Consider the following 23,367-nt stretch of genomic DNA (forward strand, 5'->3'; position numbering starts at 1 on the left):
CCGTGGGTTGACTATTATGTGATATATAGACCCATGAGTTCGAATTTTAGCAGGCAACCTTGCCAAAATAACACACATTTTACCCCCAAACACCATTTTTTCCCCGGAGAACCCCCCCGAGAAGCTATTGTTTAGGGCTAGTAGTTGGCGGATTTTGTTGTAAAAACTTGGCAACCCTGTCTGCACGCGAGCTGGAATAAACGATCTTTGCCGGTGTTGTAAAAAAATAAAATCATTTATTGATACACAGAGTGCTTACCCAACATGATCATCATCATTGAGAGAAATTGTGAAGGTGAATGCAGATACAAACAAGCTCTCCGTTTAGGATTCGAGTAAATATAATCCAAGCCCCTTTGATGACGTGCAAGATTACGTTACTGTTGATCATCTGTCCATCATTGTCTAATGCCCCCCCTGATGATTTCATCGGATAATTACTACTCTATGGAGCAAGGCCAGACCGAACTGCCCGACCTAAAAAATGTGTGGGCGGGGCTAAGTTCGGCTGGCATCCAGGCTAAGATACCACAGCAAGTCTGTGCAATTGTGGAACAATTTCGGAACAACCTTTGCATGACTACGTGTATTCTAATCTTTATGTTCCAAAATAACTTTTTCAAAATACATTTTTTAAAAAAAAATTCAGGAAGAACCGTGGCTCCTGATTCTACCCCATGGTTCATATCAGCAGCCCTGTTGTTCCTGGAAAAACACATCTATGTTGTTTTTCCTCATTACAACTGTCATTAGTATCCTGTGAGTTAAGAGCATCAGGGCTGGATCTGCAACCCACAAAATGTCCCCTCTGCCCCCAGTGAAGGACATGAAGGGCCCACCCATGGAGCAGAAGAGAGGTTGGGGTCTCTCTGTGTATGTGTGTGTGTGAGAGAGAGAGCATGAGTGTAAGTGTGAGTGAGAGAGAGAGAGAGAGCGAGCGAGAGAGAGAGAAGGGGGTCTTGAGTTGCGTGCGTACAGCTGAATTGTGTAGTGACACGTGGGAGTGTGTCGGGGTGGTTGTGAAACCCGGGCTGAGCAAGTACGTTCTCGGAGGAGCGGCAGGAAGAGTGGAGAGATAGCGAGCACTCATCCATCAGTTAGATGAACTAGGGCTGTTTATAAACACTGGGCTGCTGGGAATGTTCTAATGAGCCCACTGATTCACATCGTGCATGTCCAGAAATCAGTCATTATTTGACCTAAACAGCTCCCTGTTCCCATCACGGCCCTCTCTGGTTTTGTTCAAAAGGTTCAAATCTTTAGATATCAGTTTTTGAATTTTACGCCGACAGTGAAGTTGATCTTAAAAGCTCTCATACCCTTATGATGGTTGCAAGACAATGTTAAACGTTCCTTTTTAGTGTATTGCCAACTTTGTGTGCCCCCATCTTTAAACTCGCACACATAACATATTGGTATGTGTTTGAATTAATGGTTTGTGTTGGAGGGACGCTGTTTGTTTTGCGCATGTGTGTTCCAGTGTGTGTTTGGCAAATGTTGGACGTCAGGGGCTGAACTGCTGTCAACATCACAAATGCAAGAGGCACATCAAGTTGAGATCCAGCACACGCAACATCAGCACTGGTGAGTACACAAAATCTGTTTTCTCTAAAAACCATAACCGCTACCAGTCGAGAGGTTCATTAAATGCTTAAACGATTAATACTTGCATATTCATTTTTTTCACAAGAATTAAAAAATAGCTCTTTTTATAATGGAATATTTGGACCGCATTGTAATAGAAAAAGAAGCCAGTAAGTGTCCAGCATACATGACGTTTGCTTTGCTAAAAAAGCATCCCAGGATGCACCTCATGAAGTCGATTTCTTATCTAGATAAGAAAGAAGCTCAAATATATGAACATTTTAGTTGTTGTGTGTGACAGGTTCTCATACTAAAATGTGTTCTTTTTATAGTGCTTATGACTTTGATGTTTTTATCAAATGTGGATATTAGTAATTATAAAACAACGTGTGAATGTGTGTATGTATCAGGCCTATACTAAAAGGAATAATTTTGATAAATATTAATATTTTTAAATCTTTATGTAGTCCACCATTCAAATGTTTGGGTCTAGTACAATTTTTTGAACGATATCTCTTATGCTCATCCATTTATTAGATAAAAACACAACAAAGTAAAGGAGTAGTATTGTAAAATATTTCAGTAAAAAAAACTTTTGCAACAATGTAAATTAGTCATTGTTGACAATTAAGTGTTTTCTGAATCAAATAAAAAAAAATTCAAATAAAATCTTACTGACCCTAAACATTTTTTACGACAGTGTATTTAGACTTAACATTCAACAATAACACTGCATACAATTATGAGATTTTGTTGAGTTGAACAAAGATCCATGAATACCTGGAAGTTTTGTAAATCAGTTTTTACCTTTCCAACTTCCTTTGCTATGTAAATGTTCTGCTTTTTTTTGTGTCTAGTTTACTCTAACACAACAAACATCATTATCTTCAGTTCTTGGGTTTGTTGGGTCAGTGTGAACATGACAGTTCTGTTTCCCAACATTCTAAATCCAACAGACAACTTAAGAATGTTTGAAATGTTGGCATTCTTTGAGCAGTCATTTAGACATTCTGTTGGACTGTTGTTTATTCGGTCTGTGAGCTGCTACACACAAATCAACACAACAGACAGAAGTCAATGAGAAGTTGCCATTTGATCAATATACACCGTTTTGAATAGACTAGACTGCTTCAGTGTTGTTATCTGTGCAGATACCATTGAGATAGCGGAGTAAACCAGCCTTACGTCAGTCTGTCGTGATCACCTACATTCAAAACATTACAAGCACCTCTGGACTTTAGTCCAACACCCCCCAAACTGTCCCTGCACAGGCCCGTCTAATCTAAGAGCTCTGTTTCCTGCTTAGATCTGCAAACACAGCCTGGCTAAAAGCAGCTAGCTTACATAAAAAAAAACATAACATATGAATAAAGACAGACATGCTGGCCAAAAAACAAAAACAGGTGCTTTATGGATGTTTCTAGATGTTTAACATGATGGTTCACAATCCTCTGATAAAAACTGCTCCCATGAAGGATTCTCATCCAACACTTAACTCGCACCCCACCAGTGTTTAAAAAATAAAAGGTTGCCAGTCACCACCAGCATTTTTATCATTCATGTTTATGCCCCGTAGAATATCTTGTATTGCATCTGAAAAGGCAATATATTTTATAAAAAAAAGAACAGATCCTCATTTAATTCTAGATTAATGCATTTTTTTTTAATTAAAGATGGAACAGGAGTAAGTTTCATAAAAAAAAGCAACATTTTGAGCATAGCGCTGAGAAAATCGTGTCAATCAGAATGATCCTAAAACTTAGCCTAGAAATCTAGACACACCCTAGCGGCAGCAAATCTAATCTGCCGCGATTATCGTCTGGCAACTCTCAATACACATCTGAGCTGGAAAAACCAAACTCTGGTCAGGCCAATCACATCACGTATAGAGTCAGTGGGCGGGGCTTAACATAATGACGGCCGAGTTGCGCTTGCCTGCTTCTAGTAAACACAGAAGCTGGCGAATGGTGGTCTTTCGAATCAGCTTTGGCCGCGACTCTGGAAGACTTGGAGTTAAGCTTTTCTCTGAGAAAATAAAGAACGGCACTGAAGTCATTCTTAAGAAGGGAAGATGTGTTCTGAGTTTTGCCGACCGGATAAGACGAAAGTTGAATCTGTCAACGAGCTCTTCTTCACCTTCGTTGCTCTGGTTGGTTGTAGCGATATCCTATCGCGTGCAGAGGGAGTTTGAAAGAACTGTTTATCTCGCCCCTCAGATTGAGCCCTGTCAATGCTGAGTTTCCAGACCAAACATCTTGATGTGGGTCTGGCTTGTCAGGCTACCTAAACCTTATTCTGGGTCGATATCTCAGTAACATTAGGTTTTGATTTATATGCTGTTTAATCAGGTTATTTTACATATGCACATGCTAACATATGCCATCGCATGTCTCTGCTGCTTTTTTCCAGTGTTTTGATCCAGACATTCAGTAATCTTTTAGAAGATGTGTAATAGCACCCCCTACCATATAACAGTAAAAAACACGGAAAGCCAGATAATTTCAGGGTGGTATAACTGCAGATTGGAGATCTCTAAAAGGGGGCGATAAAATTACAACAGAAAACTTGAAATGTTGGCATTCGTTGAGCAGTCATTCACACATTCTGTTGCACTGTTGCATTGTGCTCCCCACAATTTGTCCACGTTCAAAGGCTCTGGCTACAGCCAATTCTCATTCACTTGCATTTAAAAAATAAAAGTTTGAATATTAAACATTGTTTCTCTGATCTAATATAAAAAGTTATAAAATATGCTATAAAATAAATATGTTGGGGAGTTAACGGCAGGCCGGTTCAGCGATCTCATATTGTATAATCTAATTAACTGCTTATCATTCACCTGAACTGCCTTTTTCATTGGTCAGTTTCAGTCAGTTTTTTATTGGTTAAGGTTAGGGTGTAGGGGTTCAGAGGTTAACTTTTGTTGTAGCATTATGTAGAAAATCAGCATTGTGATTGAAATTACCAATTCACTGCAGGGCAGAGTTTGCTCTGAATTGGTTAGGTGGCGGAGCATTGTGCATGTGTTATGTGCCTGTCTGTCAATGGGAGGAGGCCATGCCCTATTCTGGAGCTCCCACCCAGTATTGGAGTTCCCACCCCCATTTAGAAATCTCCAGGCTTCAGCTATACCCTTCTAGTAAATTACATCAATGATCCATGTGTAAGAGTTAAAAATAGTTTCTTTAGAGGTATCAATGATTCCATAAAGAACCTTTAGCATCCATGGAAACTTTTCATTCCACAAAATGTTCTTTATAGAGAAAAAAGGTTCTTCCCACCAAGACAAAAATAGTTCTTTTAACCATTTTATTTTAGAAACCAAAAATGGTTCTTCAATTGCAGGGGTTCTTAAACTGAGGTCCAGGGATGCCCAGGGGGCCACAAGAGAATGCTGAGGGTCCGTGAAAAATGTTGAGGAAAACAATATGAAGATTAACTAATGAATTCATGCTTCTGATTTAAAACAAACTAAAATGTTGATTTAAAATAGAACATTTTATGCATAGCCAGCCCCTAATTGAAAAAAAGAGATGAGTAGAAAATGATGTCAAAACATTTGTCTTGCCCTGAGAGACTTTGCGTTATCTTGCAAAACATTTGTGCTCCCCACAAAAACTTTGCATTCACTTTCTCAGGGGAACGCAAAAGTAAAAAAAATAATAAAATAAAATAAAAAGAAATTCTCATATTTTTCTACCACCATTTCCCTTTAGGTGCTCTGTAATTTGATCAATGAAAATGTTGATTTCAATAAAATAAATTTGATTAAAAGATACAATTATACATATCTAATACATCATAATACAAGTACAGTAATTTAGATTTAAATTAAAAAAATAATATACAAATTATTTTCTGAGATATATATATCTGTTGTTCAAATTCTAGGATTGGGGGTCCCTAACATGAAGATAATCATTGCTGGAGGTCTGTGGCATCTAAAAGATTGGAAACCCTTGTTCTGACATCGCTGTGAAAAAACAACAACCTTTATTTTTATGTGCGAACAATTGTTATGATATGCTAAAGGGATGTTTATTTATATAGTAGCTATTTATGTTCTTGTGAAAACTGTGAAAAATGAATGAGTGTTCAGACTCATTGGAGTTTTGCTCCCTCTAACCTCATCTGGAATGAAACCATCCGTGGGGTTTAAAGAAGGTCGTTTTGTTAATCGTACACATTTTAAAAAAAGTAAAGAACCCACAGTCATTGTGATGGATGGCATGGGAGTGAGAGCAAAAACTTCCCTCCCTTGGGTCTTAGAGGCACTAATGATATCTATATTTCGACACTGCGAAACCGAGGTCAGCCTCTTCGAGATGCTACCACAATAACGCCATGGAAGATGTTCTATGTCAGCACAACAAGCAGGATACGTGAGGGTACGTGTGAGCCTCCGTGTCATAATTTAAGGGTTTCTCAGGAAAGCCCGCCCCTTTCAAGGGGTCTAAAGTATATCGGGTGGGAAGGTTAGAGTCCTGCAGTCCTCAATCTTTTTAATGTCAAAGATTAACTGCATGACAAACAGAGCCGTGGCAAACACAGCATGTATAAACACTCCCTAAAGCTCTAGAGATGAGCTGGATGTCACTCTCATTCCTCTTGGGAAACAGAGCGACCCACATTGCCACAAAGAACACAAAGTTAAAGTGAACGAGAGCAAGAGGAATTATAGTTCAGAGAACATAGGTGAATATTTGAAAGTTATCGAATTGTCCCTGATTAATCATATGTATTTTGGATCAGCATTGAAAATAATTTAGCACAAGATGCTAAAAACTGAAACGTTGAGCATTATAGAGTTTCTGAGAACTCACGAGCCACGCAGGTGATGTTGAACTGTGAATGATTGAATGATGACTTTTTAAATAATAAAAGAGTGCTGTATCAAATAAATGCAGATTTGGTGAGCAAAAGAGACCTCCTTAAAAAAAAATCTTACTAACAGCAAAAACCTTTAAAAGGTATATACAGAATACATAGTCACTCATATATTTGCAGTATATCACAGCAAAAAACTGAGCTAATTAGGATATGTTATGCATCGTTGCAGACAAAACTCAGCATGTTTGTGAACATTGAGTTATTGCATACAAAATTCAGATCACCATGTTCTAGCAATGGTGTAAAACAAAATATTCTCTTTCACTTCTCCAGCGTCCATGTGAACATCAACAATATGTCCTGGAACAAATGAAACTGAAAATGTGTCAGATGATTTTGTTGAACTAGTCAGTTTACACAGCAACCTTGCATTGCATACTTTTCCATGATCATGCCCTTCTCAATTTCAATTCAGAATAAATCTCTAAATGATGACTGTGATTATGTCATGCAGAACGTGTTCCTGAATCCACATAATTGATGGTAGATTGGAGTATTGTTCCGGGACTAATATGATTTTTAGTGGTTAGGGTTCAACAATGGGCTGAGTTTATAACTTTTTTCCAACTAGTAGTTAATTGTTAGGGTAGTGGTTAGGAATAAGGTTAGGACTATGTTTGCATGCCAGGAAAAAGGTTTGAAAAGTGTCTTCTGAATAATCCAGCATAATCCTGCACCAGTTTCTGAGCAAGAAAATTGCTTCCAGTGGATGTCATCAAGTAGAAAGGCAAAAAAGTTAATAAAAAAAATGTTTACTAGCATTGGATCCAAAATGGTGGCCACTCTCTTTAAAGTGTGTTGCTGGTCTTGTTTTGAGTTACTGGACAATGGTGCGAGCTCAGGTCAGCTACAGGCCAAACCTGTTGAGAACGGTTGGGACAGACTACTCTTTGTGAGGCCTTTTCTGTGAAACTCGTGCCAGAGCAGCTGTTCGGACACATGGGCCTCATCTCTCGTCTTTTTCTCACAGTCGATGCTCTTCAGATCCTCTCACAGCCCCAGAGGAGCACAGACAGAGATCTCCGCAGCCTTCACTGTGTTCTGTCATAACCTTTTTGTGACAGCGATGCCTAAAATAGCTCATCTTTTTCTGGGGTTGGAGCGCTTGCTGAAGAAATGTTTGAAGGCAGTGGATTACGATCCTCAAGTAGGGTGAATGAATGTTGTTGTGCTCTTTTATATATTTAGATATTCTCTGTGAAGAGCAAGAATCCAACTGATCAGATGAGAGAGGGCACAGATCCTGAGATGAGCATGTCAGTCGGTGGCTACCTCTCCGCATCAGACACGTTTGACATCACAGAGCCGCAGTACTATGGTAAGATTACACTTATTATGGAAATCAAAAAGTTTACATACCTTTGATTATTAATACTGTGTTGTTACCTGGATGATCCACTACTTTTTTGTTGTTGTGTGATGGTTGTTCTTGAGTCTCTTGTTTATCCTGATCAGTTAAACTGCCCAACGTTCTTCTGAAAAATTCTCCAGGTCCTGCAAACTCTTCAGTTTTCCAGCATCTTTTGCATATTTGAACCCTTTCCAGCAGTGACTATGATTTTGAGGAAAAAAAGTAACTAAACAAAAAACTGCCATGGATCATTTATGTAACACCACACAGTATTAGGAAACAATGATATGTAAACCTTTGAATGTTTTTTATAAGTTCATCTAATGTAAAATATCTTATTCAGGACAGTACTAACTTGCATTTTGTATGATCCTCTAATTTTGTTAAAATCATTAACATTTCAGACAAATCACTGATTGCAGAAAAATCAGTTCACCTCCCCCTACCTGCACTCGTTACAGTTATAGACACAGATGGTTAGTTGACCGAAAAATTTAAATTCTGTATTAATTAATTACCCTCATGTCGTTCGACACCCGTAAGACCTCCGTTCATCTTCGGAACACAAATGAAGATATTTCTGATGAAATCCGATGGCTCAGAAAGGCCTTCATTGACACCGATGTCATTTCCTCTTTCAAGACCCATAAAGGCACTAAAGACGTTACAAAGCCCATCTCACTACAGTGGCTCTACAATCATTTTATGAAGCAACGAGATTATTTTTTTTTTTGCGCACAAAAACAAATGACTTTTATAGTGAAAAGCTGATTTCAAAACAAAGCTTTGAACGGTTATGAATCAGCATATCGATTCCTGATTCAGATTGCATGTCAAACCGTCAAACTACTGAAATCACGTGACACTGGCGAATTATGATAGATATCATTATAATCGATACTCTGATTCATAACGGTTCGAAGCTTTGTTTTAAAATCGGCCCATCACTAGATATGTCATTATTTAGTTGTTGTTGTTTTTTTGCGCACAAATACTATTATCGTCGCTTCATAAAATGATTGTAGAGCCACTGTAGTGAGATGGGCTTTGTAACGTCTTTAGTGCCTTTATGGGTCTTGAGAGAGGAAATGACATTGGTGTCAATGAAGGCTTGTCTGAGCCATCGGATCTCAACAAAAATATCTTCATTTGTGTCCCGAAGATGAACACGGGTGTCGAACAACATGAGGGCAAGTAATTAATGACAGAATTTTCGTTTTTGGGTGAACTAACCCTTTAAGATTTTCTTAGTTTTTATTAGGTTTTATGTATATTATGTTTTTTTTTTGTGTGTGTGGTGCAAGGGTGGCTCTGTGGTAGCACCCTTAACTCTGTTGTACTTCCACAGTGCAATGACAATAAATGCTAGGCTACTCTACTCTACTCTACTCATTTGCAAGGGGTATATAAGCATGTAAAATGTATATACAAAAAATATATTTTGGAAAATGTTTCTTTGCAAGTCAGTGAGGACCAATGTTGTTTCGGACACCACTGACTTTCATTGCATCAGTGTTATTGTCAAACTATAAAATAAAAAAAAATGTTTTAGTTAATTGAAATAAAGCTGAAAATAAAAGCTAAAAGCCGACCTGAAATAAAACAAATATAAGATGAAACACCTAAAATATTAGCAATATATATTGCTTTGGAATCTGAAATTAAAATGTACTAAAATTACTTAAACTCAAGTCAACTCAAATATGTACACAAAAACACACACACACACACACACACACACACACACACACACACAAAACCATGTACGTGTCTTTTTCAGATGTAAAATGAATCTATAAAATCACAATTTCTTGAAATTTGGCACAGCTGAATGTTTTCAGATATTAACACCACCTAATTATTGTCATAAACATATAAAAGAGCACCAGCAAGCATCCAAATCATTTACTTAATAGTGAGCGGCAAGATTTGCTTAGATTTCCTAATAACTGCAGTATTTTAGACTCTCTTTCACAAGGAATAGTGCATACGTCTGATAAGATCCTAATGTGGTGCTAGTGGACCACCTAATCCGAGACAAGACTTTGAGGGGTTGAGACCGAGGCCAAAACCAAGGCAGGTCAAGGACGAGGACGAGTCAAGACCAAGACCAGACTCCTTAAATTCATAGAGATCCACATTACCACCTAAGAAATTACTTATAATAAATGACTGGATACCAATTAAATTAAATCATTAACAAAATTCATCTTTGCGATACAGAGGTGATACAGAAGATGCATCTGAATTGGTAAACTACAAATGCAGAAATAATGTTGAGGATAATGTTTAACAAAAATATTGAATGTTTGTTAAAGCAATATCATGTTTGCAGTCTCTCTCGCTCTTGTGATACTGGTTAATTATATTACATGTTATAAATCCAGATCTCATACAAGAACTTTTCTGCAACAATATCGTGAATTTTGTGAGCATTTGTATTCCTTTTTGGTGACATTTTTGACAATCCCTAATTAATTTCTGAATCGGCACAATAAATGAATCAAATAATAAAAAATAAAAAAATTGTTGAAGACTTTTTAAAATAAACTACATGAATAATTATTTTGAACTGGTTGCCATCACTGATGTCGCGTTGAAATATGGTCATGTGATTGATCACGTATTTTATTTACAGTGTTTTTTTCTCTTTCATCCCTGTTCCTAATAGTGCTGTGCTAAAATCAGATTTTTCATTTTGTTTAATTTTGTCATTTAATCCACTGGGGTGTCTCGAAAGTCAGTCAATGCTAGTATTTTAGCAAAGCTTCTCACCAACATAATGTTTATGGAGAACTCCATTGGTTTACAAACAGATACTAGCTCTGGAAAGTTATGCTTTAGCTGAAACTGGACATGAAACATCTGTGAGAAAAACACGACTGAAGGCCAGTAAAGAGACCACCTCACAGCACAAGGATATTTATGAATGACGTGGAAAAACAGAGATGGATTTGGTGGAATTGGTTTGATAAAATGAGATTTACACAAACACTAAGTTTTTCTCATGTGAAATATTTCTCTTGCTTATTGTCACTATTAGTTCTGAAGTGTCCGTCAAGATGGGGGAAATATATCTTGTGCAGATGTGCTTCAGAAATGCTGCCAGCTATGACATGTGATTCCTCAAAGGAGGAACTCAAATCTAAAATCCATCTTTATAAACTTCCTTCTGACAGAAAAAAAAACATCAGGAAGGCTCCATTCTGTACGGTTATAAAAACCTCATAAGCTAAAAAGCAAATGACCATAAACAAAACTGTAACCTCTTCAGCTGCATCCTGTTTCCAGAGACAGAAAAGATTCAAAAGGTCTTGCTCTGTTTTTTTTTTTTTATTATGTCCCAATGGCCTCATAAAAGTCATCATTAGGTAATTCAAGAATCGTGAAAAATAAAAATATTTATTGTGGAACATTTCCAATCATTTCATTCATCAAGATGTTCTCCTATCCTTGCTACAGATGTTCTTGTGGATCCACTGAGCTGCTCTTACCAAGAACCGGATCTACAAAGTCCTCTCTATGGGCAGCAACCGTTCAGCCCCGTTAATGTGCAGTTCTCAATGTATGGAGCGCCAAATACTCAAGTGTGCAACCCGCCGTACCCCTACAGCCATCAATGCTCTGAGTACATCTGTGAGCCTGAGATAGAGGTCCAAAGCCCAACAAGAGGCAGCATCATTGGTCTTCCAGTGCTTAAAAGGCCCAGGATGGGCCATGGAGCTCGAGTGAAAGGCCAAGATGAGCTGTGTGTGGTGTGTGGAGATAAAGCTTCTGGATATCACTACAATGCCCTCACCTGTGAGGGCTGCAAAGGTTGGCTGTTCGAAAACTGCAGTACTGAATATAAGGACAGCATTAAAAGGATAGTTCACCAACAAATGGATATTATCATCATCTACTCCCCCTCATGCCATCCCCTATATATATCCTGTATAACGCAATTTTTATTTTAAAAAACTACAAATATTGGTATTTAACCTATACTTTTGCTTTAGAAGAAATTGATTCATCCACTGGTGCCGTATGGATCCCCATCATGATTACTGCGTCAACCGAGCAGCAGCCATTCACTTGCATTATATGAACTCTGAGAGCTGGTTCATAAAAAACTTTGTTTGTGTTTATCTGAAAAAATAAAGTCATACACATTTGGGAAGGCATAAGAGTGAGTAAATGATGAGACGATTCAAATTATTGCATGAACCATGGCTTTAATCCTTATGCTTCTTGAATCCATTTACTAGTGTACACAATCTGTATTTGAAAGATTCTGTGTAATGGCTTGACAAGCACATATTTCCTTATAAAATAGGAAATTGAGTGGGGCATATCAAAGCTTGTCCCTTTTTTAAATAGCCAAAAACAATTAAACAAGAGTTACTACTTGCTATTGATAGTTACTTTGTCTGTTTTCCTGGACAAAAATAAACAAAAGTTTGGGGCTAGTAATTTATGTATGGAAAGAAATTAATACATTTGTTTATCAAGGAGGCATTAAATAGATCAAAATACTGAAAAAATATATTTTTTTCCACAAAAATATTAAGCAGCACAACTGTTTTGAAGGGGTCATATAATGGTACATGCACTTTTACAAGCTGATTGTATGGAAATTGTAATGGATGATTGTGTTAGCAGTGCCTGTACACATCCATCCTACAATGATAAAAATCCATCAAGTGTTTTTTTTTTTTAAATCTCCTTATATGTTTCCCCTGTCTCAAATCGAGCCGTTCGGCCGTGTGTCGTCACACGGCCCGACACCTCTCCCACGTCTGTTGACAAGCAATTTCATCTCAGACCCGCCCTGAGCGAGCTCTGTCACAGTCTGCCATTGTGAATAGGCTGGAGCAGAATGGCGTTTAAGCGATTGTAGTGTTCTGATCTTGGGTGTAATAATGAACACAGCAGTCATTCTGTTGTTCCTAAATCCAAACCGCTCAAGACGCAGTGGCTGAGTTTTGTTTTCGTTAATGTTTTTATGTCTGCGTGAACCGTGAAGCATTTCTCACCAGTGAGTAGTTTGAAACGTGTACACGTTTCACGATGAATGCGGCTAAAGTGGGTAAGTTACATTATGGCATGCTTTCTATGTATGACGTTCTCAATATAATTCATAATCGCACGTTTATAATGAACAACGCGTTATGGTTGTGTTATTACAAACTGTGTACGCCGGTTTTAAAGTTAACGTGGAGGTGGTAACTAACATACGCTTAATTATGTAGATGGTTTATAAATTACTGTCAAAAAATAAATAAATCGTGTTGTAACAGTTATTCCACTGCACTGATAACGTTTAGCATCACTGACAAGCTGACATTTAAAGAAAAAAGATTTTTATTGGCATTAGCTGTAACATCAATCTGTCAATAAACTAATGTAAACATACAGTAAACACATAGCATTCATCGCTGACGTTACCCTGCCTGTTCATAAAGACAGATCAGCGACATTACATTAACCAACCATTCAGAAACGTCCTGTTTAGCCTTAATTGTCGCATTTTGTTGAAGCTGTTGTCTTGTCCCGTTGTCAGACACCGGTTTAAGTTGCATAGATCTCAGAGACTCGCGTGGCCATTCTTTCGGCTCTACTGTTGTCAACGGCGACACTGTGTGTGTGTGTGTGTGTGTGTGTGTGTGTGAGAGAGAGAGTGAAAGCGCCCCACAGAACAGAGGGGCGGGGTGAGCAAAGCTCATTAGCATTTAAAGCCGTATGCACGAGAACGGCTTGCTGAAAACAGAGCTGGTTTTGACCAGGTAAAATGAGTGTTTTCTTACAATACTAATGAGAATTTTTTATTAATGTATATTACAAAGTTTTCATTTAGACACTAAATAATTATATTAACTTGTACAAAAATGCCATTATATGACCCCTTTAAACATTATTATTATTAATAATAAATGTTTCTTTAGCACCAAATCAGCATGCATGTATGTGTGTGTATATATTTATATATATACGTATAAGTTTAATATACATTGTAAGGATATTTAACAATATTTTTGATCACATAAATGCAGCATTTTGAGAATAAGACAATTCTTTCAAAACCACTGATAACATTGTACTGATTCCAAACTTTTGACCAGTAGTGTACATCTCTCTTGGTTAAGGTTTCTTCAGGCGCAGTGTGACTAAAAAGGCTGTGTACCGCTGCAAAAGTGGTGGAAGCTGCGAGATGGACATGTATATGCGGAGAAAGTGTCAAGACTGCAGACTGCGCAAATGCAGAGCCGTCGGGATGCTGGCAGAGTGTGAGACTGATTTAAATATTTTTGTGTTGCTTTGAGTCATTTCTGGGAATCTGAGACAGATACTGCTTTGCAGAAAAACGCTTAATTGGATGTTAAGTTGACATCAAAAAGCGTTGTCAACATTTTGCTGGTGTCTTTTTGTCAGGTCTGCTTACAGAAGTGCAATGCCAGTCAAAGAGACTGAGGAAGGGCTACAAGAACAGAGGACACAACGGGTCAACAGGAAAAGTTGAAGATGACTACTCGGAAAGCAGAAGTGTCTCGTCCACCAGCAGATTCACCACGCGGGTAAAATCCTCTCGTGGTATTTAGCTTTTCCAAGCATGAAATTTGCGATTTAGCGACATTTGAAGCCTGTGTTGAAAATTCAGAACAAGTTTCTTATCCTCAAAAATACTGTTAGCAGGTATCATCTAGTTTCTCCAGAGAGCAGAGATGCATTCTGAATAGAATTGTTGAGGCTTATCGTAGGTACATAATTCAAGACAACTCGCACTGCCCGGTATGTCAAAGAAGTTTCTCTCTTTTTTATTAAAATGCATTAAATAAATACTGCCCATAATACACTGCCCAGTTGTTTGGATTTAAATAGTCTATGATTGAATCAATAGTGCAGTGTTTATTATGTTATTCTAGCCTAGAAATCTAGACGCACCCTGGCGGCAGCAAATCTAATTTGCCGCGAGTGTCGTCTAGCAACTCTCAATACACTTCTGAGCTGTAAAAACTAAACTCTGGTCAGGCCAATCACATTGTGCATAGAGTCGTTGGGGCGGGGCATAACAATGACGGCCGAGTTGCGTTTGCGTGCTACTAGTAAACACAGACTGGGGCGGCAGTGGCTCAGTGGTTCATGTAGGTTGTCTACAAACCAGAAGGTTGGTGGTTCGATCCCCGGTTCCACCTGACCAAGTGTCGAGGTGTCCTTGAGCAAGACACCTAACCCCAGCTGCTCCCGACGAGCTGGATGGCGCCTTACATGGCTGACACCGCCGTCGGTGTATGAATGGGTGAATGTGAGGCAAAATGTAAAGCGCTTTGGATAAAAGCGCTATATAAATGCAGTCCATTTACAGACTGTCGAACAGCGGTCTTTCAAATCAGCTTTGACCGCGACTCTGGAAGACTTGGAGTTAAGCTTTTCTCTGAGAAAAGAACGGCACTGAAGTCATTCTTATAAAGGGAAGATGTGTTCAGAGTTTTGCCGCCTGGATATGGCGAAAGTTTAATCTATCAATGAGCTCTGCTTCACGTTGGTCTGGTTGGTTGTAGTTCTATCCAACTGTGTGCAAAGGGAGTTTGACAACCATTGATTGATCCCTCGGATTGAGCCCTGTCATTGGTGAGTTCCCAAACCAAACATCTTGATGTGGGTCTGGCTTGTCAGGCTAATGTTACACAAGATCTTGAACAAAAATAGATGCCCTTCTTGAATGCAATAACAGCACAACCTTCATTTTCATCAAGAGGTGCATCATTTTTTGGTCAAGATCTTGTATAGACAAGATAAGAGTCTGTAAAGTCTCCTCCAGCTCATCCCAAAGACTTTCAATGAATTTAAGATCTGTACTCTAGTGAGACCAGCGATGTTGTATGGTTTGGAGACAGTTGCACTGAGGAAAAGACCGGAGGAAGAGCTAGAGGTAGCAGAGCTGAAGATGTTGAGTTTCTCTTTGGGAGTGACGAGGATGGATAGGATCAGGAATGAGTACATCAGAGGGACAGCACATGTGAGATGTTTTGGAGACAAAGTTAGAGAAGCCAGGGTGAGATGGTTTGGACATGTTCAGAGGAGGGAGAGTGAATATATTGGTAAAAGGATGCTGAGGTTAGAGCTGCCAGGCAGGATGTCAAGAGGAAGACCAAAGAGGAGGTTTAACTTCTTAATCCGCACCGGATCGTGGGCGGGGCGTCTGGCGCAAGTGGGCGTGTCTCTACTTATAATTACTTTTGTTTTATACAAACTGTTCAATCAACTATATCAAACTATGCATCATTTGAAAGCTAAAACACTCAAGATTCATGTTCTGAACTCATTTTTGCAATAAATACACCAGAGAGGAAAGGGTTAAATTAAATGCTAAAGCAGTGGCTATTTAAACATTAGCATAATGAACGCGGTACTCATCTTTCATCTCCTGACGTTCAGATCAGATCGGACGAATCCACAAAACAACAGCATACATGTCTGTGTAAGAGTCCACTCTTCAAAATGCATCCCACTTTTAATCCAAAACAACGAAAAAATAAGGGGAAAAAACTAAAAATCCTCCGTTGTTTGTATAAGCGTTTTGCGTTAAGAGTAATCAATCATGTCCATTTTCAATGAAATAGCGATTGTAAGCCTTATTTTGACAATCTCCCCTGTACTGTGGACTGTTCCGGTCATATTAAACCCTCCCAGGTCTCTCTCCTTCAATCATAAGCCCGGTTAGGAAACATGCTAGAAAGGGAGCGCGTCACTGGGTGATACATCTGTCAGTCAAACTCGCCGGTCCTTCGTTGGATAAGCCAGTCAATGCCTAGCCAATGCATAGCCAGCATAGATTTGATTGATGGATGTAGTAACGAATCAAAAGACAATATTTTGCGTAGTTTATGTAAGAGATGTCGTAAGAAGCATTAGTGAATACCTCATGCTTACTTAGCTGTTACTTAGCGTCGTCTCCACAGTATTCATTCATCGTATCCAGCGCCTGCCAGTGTGAGCGCACACACTTACACACAACGCGCAGACTAAATTAGAGACTGTTTTTATCAACTAAATTAGTTTTTTTACACTTGTAAATTCTGTAAATAGTTGTTTTAGTTATCAGGGACTGCAAATGCATTATAATTAGCAGTTTATTGCAGATTTATTTGAATAAAAAATACTCTTTACTATTACACAAATGTTCTAATATAATTGGACTTTATTGAAAGGACGCCCAGTCTTTTTTGACATAAAAGCTTACAGAAGCTACATTTTTGAGAGAATCGTCCTCAAATTTTAATCAAAGCATGATCAGACATTCAGTTTTATATTTAGGTTATTTTCAGGGCATTAAAATTAAAATCTAATATTTTTTTTCCATAAGGGATTAATAAAAACATAAAAACGTGAGTCACTTACATGCATATTTCCCCTTGTTTTAATCTGTCCCTATACTACTTTGAGTTATTATGACTTTTGAATAACATAATTTAAAGTGTCTAGTTTAAAATAAGACCACATTTATGGATATAGACCATAGGGTTTAAGAGCTGCAGACATTTTTATTTGGGGTATGTCATTTTTTTATTTATTTCTCAGAGCAGGGCGAGGGTTAAGAGGTTAAGGATGTAGTGAAGGAGGACATGAAGGTAGTTGGTCTGAGAGAAGAGGATACAGAGGATAGGACTAGATGGAGGCAGATGATTCGCTGTGGCGACCCCTGAAGGGAACAGCCGGAAGAAGACGACGACGACTCAGAGGTGCCAATTCATGTGTGAAAATGATTCTTCATGCTCCCTCCCAACCATTCTTTCACTGTTTGAGCCTGATCGGTCTTGACATTGTCATCCTGAAATATGGCCATGATGTGTCTTCCTACATGGTTGCTTAAGAATTTTAAATTAGAAGAGCTGTTGCCAAACATAACATGCTAGAAACATAATAACGACTGCAATAATGGTCTAATCAATAAAGATTTGCCTATTTAAATCCAAACAGTGACTCTTTTTTTTTGGAAAGGCAGTATAGAAGATATTATTTTTTTTATTTCCCCAGGTGCCTCTGTGGTCAAGTTTAACAGATACAGATCTGACTCCTCAGACGGAGAAGCTTTTGCTATTTTTGAGGAGTATACCTGGTCAGTTTCCTCCAACTTCTCTCAGATCACACCCCATTCACATCTAAATACAACTAATTTGTTGTCATCTGTTGTTTAGGGTTTGAGCTTTTGGATAGTTCTGACCAGAATACACTTCTGTCCTGCTCTTCAATTGAAGTCATGTTCCTACTCTTAGCTCAGCAGTTCTCAGAGAACCCCACTGGTGTTAGCGCTGGTAAATCACATACATTATCACATAATCTGCTTAAATCTAATGTCATAAGTCATCATTTTTGGGGTCCAAGCGCTCTATTTGATCCGATAAAATCAACAACAAACAGTTAATACACTTAAAAAAAGGAAAAAAAAAGTTTGGTTACACAGACAGGGCTTAAATTAAGCCAGGATTAGACCTTATTTCAATTAGGAAAACATGCCTTAAAAAATACTGGTGTGCATCTTGACATAAAACAATGGCACTGACATATATTAGTGCAAGTTGTTTTTAGTTAAAACAGCTCAAACATGCATTTTAGTCTAGGCTTAAACCTTATCTGTGAAACCAGGCGATAGTGTTTTAAGTCTTTTTTTTTTAATTCAAATAAGACAGGTAAAAGTTACGAACTATTTTTTTAAAGACTAACATGTAAGATGAGTCTAAGCAGTTTCTACAACTAAATATAACCATTTTTCATTCTCAGTGTGAAGAATATTGTTTATAATTTAACCCTAATTCAACCTTTGTCCAATATAAAAAAAGCTTTTGTGGTTCAGTGAATGTAAATGTTCTTCATGGAATCATCAATGCCAGAAAAGAACCTGATTTTTACTCACGGCGTGCTGTAATTAGGGATGTACCGAAATGAAATTCTTGGCCGAAGCCGTAACCGAATAATAATGAAATGCTTGGCCGAAGGCCGAATACCGAATGCGGTGTTTCGCATTTTTTCCATTTATTTGGCAATTTTTTTACCATTACAATAATTAAATAGTAAACATTTGCTTTTTACTATTTTGTGTTGCTTTTCAGAGAAATAATGGATAACAAAAATACTATTTCAAAATATTTATTTAACACTGAACATTTTTTTTTAACATTTCAGCAGATATTATACAAACTAAGCACAACATAACTTAAAATAAATAATTAGTAAAATAAAAAATATATTTTTATTTGGCCATCTTTGAAGCCCCCCTTCTTGAATAGCCTATGTTAGGCCTATAACTGACTGCTGAAAGAATGTAACTCTGTATGTCTACAACAACAAATGTGCATTGAAAAGTGCAAAAAATGTGGATGAACCCAAAACAAATAAATAACTGTCCTAGACATAAGCCTACTTCTTCAGGAAAAGTGGCAGGTTCTTTATGAAAGGTAGCTTCTCTGCTTTCTCACATGAAAGTCGGCTCCTCTTCTCATCGATGACATGAGATGCAGCACTAAACAGTGCTTCCACACTGCTGACATGTTTGCTGCATAAAGCACGCGCCTCTCACTCTACGTGGGTTATTTTTTGATCGCGTCATTAAAAACGTCATTGTTCGGCAAAAATTATTCAGCCTTTTTACTTATTCGAATGCCGAAAGTGCTTTTTTTGGCTATTTTCGGCCGAATAATTTCGGTTGCCGAACATTCGGTGCATCCCTAGCTGTAAAATCTTGATTCTAACAATAATCTCTTTAATATTTCCATTGGCCTTTTATGAATCATTAAAATATTGGTGTCCAGGACAACAAGTTTTTAAACATTTAATTTAAAAATGTGCAATGAACATCTGTTGAGTTAATATTATGAATTGAAACCGGGTAGAGGCTTAGACCTGGAAACGTTATTTAAAATGTCACAATTTAACAAGCGTTGTTTGATTAAAAAAATAACACATTATGGATTAATTATGACTAACTGATGTTTTCTATCACCAGCTTTTTACCCAGCAAATTCAAATAACTCAAACTCTGATTGGGCAAAAACTTTAGAGTCCAAGACTGGGAACAGCCACAGGATACTGACACACTCAGGTGATCTTTGATACAAATTGATAACCATAGTAGGAAATTCAATGAATTGATGCATCATCATTATATTTGCCTATGCTAATGTTATGAATTTTATCTCTGATCAGGATTGAATGACGAGCTCTTGAGGTCTGTGGTAAATTTCCTCCACAGTATGGTGACTATTGCGGTGACCGAGGCCGAATATGCGCTTTTAACCGCGACTGCAGTGTTGTGTTCAGGTTTGTGCGTTATGCATTAATTACCCACACAATTGGGACTCATTTCCGTGTGAACTTCCACATGATTTCACTGTATACAGAACAGTCATTTATAGGTAAAAAGCAAATTACAATTTGGATGTAAAACCGTGCCCGGCTATTTGTAACATGCATGTGCGAGGCTTCTGGTGTCCTTCGCTGTTATTTTACCTGTGCAAAAAACAGTCAGTTACGCTATTTTATAATGCAAACTGGTAAGTTTTATTTTAATTTATACCAAAATGGTAAACTCTGAAACTAGAAACTAGTTTTACTGTTTACTGAAAGTTTCAAATGACCGTTATTTGTTTTCTGTTGCCAAGCAGACAGGCCGTCTCTGCGTGCGGTGAGCTGTGTTGAGAACTTACAGGAGTTTGTTTTGGAGCTCTTGTCCCGAGCTTGCTGCTGCAGTAGTGAGGGGACAGCACAAGACCCGCGACGCTTCGCCAGGCTCCTGGGACGGCTGACGGAGCTGAGAACACTTCGACACAACCACCTCACACTTCTCCCACAGCAATCCTGGGATATGCAGTCCTGAGACAGCCTTCAGGGAGAGAGATTTATGGCATCTGATCTCGGTTGCAATACACTTAATTTTTGCCCAAAACAATATCCCAGACCAATGTACTGTAGGTTACCCATGAACAAACATAGTTTAGTTTAATAAAATTTTTTAAAAAAAAGAAGCCTCATGATGTGGTTCTTATATGCATTAAATAAATAAAAAATTCAATTTCATTAAAGGTACACACATCAACTTGCATGTATTTATTAACATGGATCTGAAAATTAATAAATGAACAGAATGTAATTATTTTGTCATGCACATTTAGATTTTAAACCAAGTAACATTTTGGTTTACCTTAGCAAACTGTTATACGATTTATTAACTATACGTTTTGAATCCAAATTGTAATTTACGTTAATCGTGCAGAACCAAAGAAGCTCTATATCTTGACAAAATATTAATTTGTCAACACAAACCCACAGAACAGTTTTAATCTTTGTAGATATGAATTATATATATTTTTAAATAGAAGCCTTACATGAAATTACTTTCTCAGATCGTGCAAAGCAAAGCAGTTTGTTTCAAAAGTAGTATATGCTTGGTTTTTACACCAGTCAGGACGTGAACCCCGGTCCCTTTGCTTAAACAAATATTTTACACTACGATTGCCTCACAATTGCAATTGTCACTGGTGGCCAAATAGGTGCATGACTCAAATCATTTTCTCACTTTATTTTAAAAGGCGGGGAATTACCCTAGGCTTAAGTTAATACCTTACATTCTTGCCATAAAACTTATGGTTCCACAAACAGGTACTGTAAACTATATTGAATAAGTTACAAGCCTCATTTTTTATCAGGTATTCAAATAAAGCAGGTGTTTGCAATCTGTCACACTAGTAAGACCTGCCATTGTTTTAATTTCCCTACGACCTCAAATGAAACTGTGATACAGTAGACGCATCAAATTCATGTTTGAATGAATGTTTAACTTTTCAAATGTTAAACTGAAACCGTTTGAACACTAGTCAGCTTGCCACGTTACAGATACACAGCAACGGTTCTTCTTTTGCGTGGATCAGATCATCTCCCAGCCATTCAAGAATCATCACAATGTATTCACCTTATATGGAGGACAAATCATACTGAACGTGTTCTTCCATCATCAATACTGACTCGCTGCTGCCCCCTACAAACAGAAAAAATGTGTTTCAGTAAATAATGAGCAGTGCATGAACAAAAAGTTTGCAAGACAATCATTTTGATTATCTCACTAGTCACCACTGGTCAACGTTTCTAATGTTTATTTAATTAAACATCTACCACGTGAGTGACCTCTCACGTTTGAGCAGCTTCGATAATTTTCAAATAATAGTCCATTTATCACCTTACACTATAGTAAAAAGAACAAATGCGTCTCAATGCTGTTGACAATAAAAAATAATAATGGTGCTGTACTGCACGTGATTTTTTGGGTCCTTTGCTACCTTCAAGTGCTATCGGAATCATCTTAAATACGTCTGAGAAATTGGCTCACTCAGCTCACTAATGTTACTGGAAAACTCGAAGGTAATTATGTTCCCCGAGTTGCTTAAGTCGTGCACTGAATTCACTACTTGAGTCCAGTAACATGACCATTTGTAATGAAAATGTATTTGACTAAAACCCCAGAATCGTCAGCAAGCTGAGTATTTTGGATAGCTCGGTGAATGGTTGTCAACGGATGAATGGGACGCTACATTTTATTCAAAGTTAAATAGCTCCAATACATTTGGGTTTTAATAAGATTTCACCAATATAGGCAATAATATACCTAGTATCTTCCATGATTCCTATTCTTTCCGACGAGCTCTAATCACAAATTCAGAAGTGGGTAGTAAGAAATGTCCGCACTCACGCCAAACAGACGCCATGAAGCAGTGGTAAAAAAACACACGCAGGCTTTGCAAAATCCCGCCCTCTGAAGATTTTAGCCAACCAGATGCCAACAAAGTCGCGCGCATGCATCTAAGATAATTGACACATGACAGCGTTTCTGATTGGCTATATGATTTAAACTATGTAATCTACGGGACACCTTTGTGATCCGTCAGGTAGAAGGGCCGGGTAGTGACAATTTGTTTGATTGTATTCCGTCCTATCTGCGTCATCTTACATGATACCAAACAAAGAAATATGATAACATTTACATAGAAGTCGATACACATCTGCATAAAGTTGTTTTTTTATATAGGAAATTGGAAATAATAACCAACGCCCACAAGTCGTATTTACTACTGGGAAACTGAAGTAATTCCGAGTTTGGCGTCATACTGGCAGAGGGGAGAACGATTGCTGCTCTGATTGGTTTGGTATTCTATACACTCTCCCCAACAGCTATAGGTATATTTACATATGAATATGTATTTGGAGAATGGGCTATTGCATGTTTCATTGAAAATATAATGTAACCAACCTGACGCCAACAAATCCATGCACAAGATGACTGACAGACAGAACATTTCTGATTGGCTATTTTCTAATCAATATAACACCTTTTAGTGATATCACATCACGTAATATGGATATTTTGTCTGGTATTCCAAAAATAAAAGAGATTTATATATATATATATATATATATATATATATATATATATATATATATATATATATATATATATATATATATATATATATATATATATATATATATATATATATAATATATCTTATTTAATATAC

The 23,367-nt window shown here is 37.7% G+C and overlaps 1 protein-coding gene across 4 annotated transcripts; it reads left to right on the forward strand.

The window, feature by feature from the left end:
* The first annotated feature begins 1,298 nt into the window (after positions 1-1,298).
* Positions 1,299-20,823, forward strand: nr1h5 (nuclear receptor subfamily 1, group H, member 5). 4 transcript variants are annotated; one of them, XM_067414308.1, is made up of 12 exons: positions 1,540-1,584; positions 5,476-5,587; positions 7,663-7,792; positions 11,288-11,641; positions 13,951-14,091; positions 14,237-14,379; positions 14,495-14,593; positions 17,840-17,921; positions 18,001-18,117; positions 19,806-19,901; positions 20,006-20,119; positions 20,464-20,823. In XM_067414308.1, the coding sequence occupies exons 3-12, from the start codon at positions 7,699-7,701 to the stop codon at positions 20,673-20,675; spliced, it is 1,452 nt and encodes a 483-aa protein (XP_067270409.1). In that variant the 5' UTR covers positions 1,540-1,584; positions 5,476-5,587; positions 7,663-7,698; the 3' UTR covers positions 20,676-20,823. The 4 variants fall into 4 exon arrangements, with proteins under 4 accessions (XP_067270408.1, XP_067270411.1, XP_067270410.1 ...); XM_067414307.1 differs by lacking the exon at positions 5,476-5,587 and having other exon boundaries at positions 1,299-1,584; XM_067414309.1 differs by lacking the exon at positions 5,476-5,587 and having other exon boundaries at positions 1,302-1,584; positions 14,498-14,593.
* The last annotated feature ends 2,544 nt before the right edge of the window (positions 20,824-23,367 follow it).

Source organism: Pseudorasbora parva, chromosome 13 (genome assembly GCF_024679245.1).
Source record: "Pseudorasbora parva isolate DD20220531a chromosome 13, ASM2467924v1, whole genome shotgun sequence".
NCBI lineage: Eukaryota > Metazoa > Chordata > Actinopteri > Cypriniformes > Gobionidae > Pseudorasbora > Pseudorasbora parva.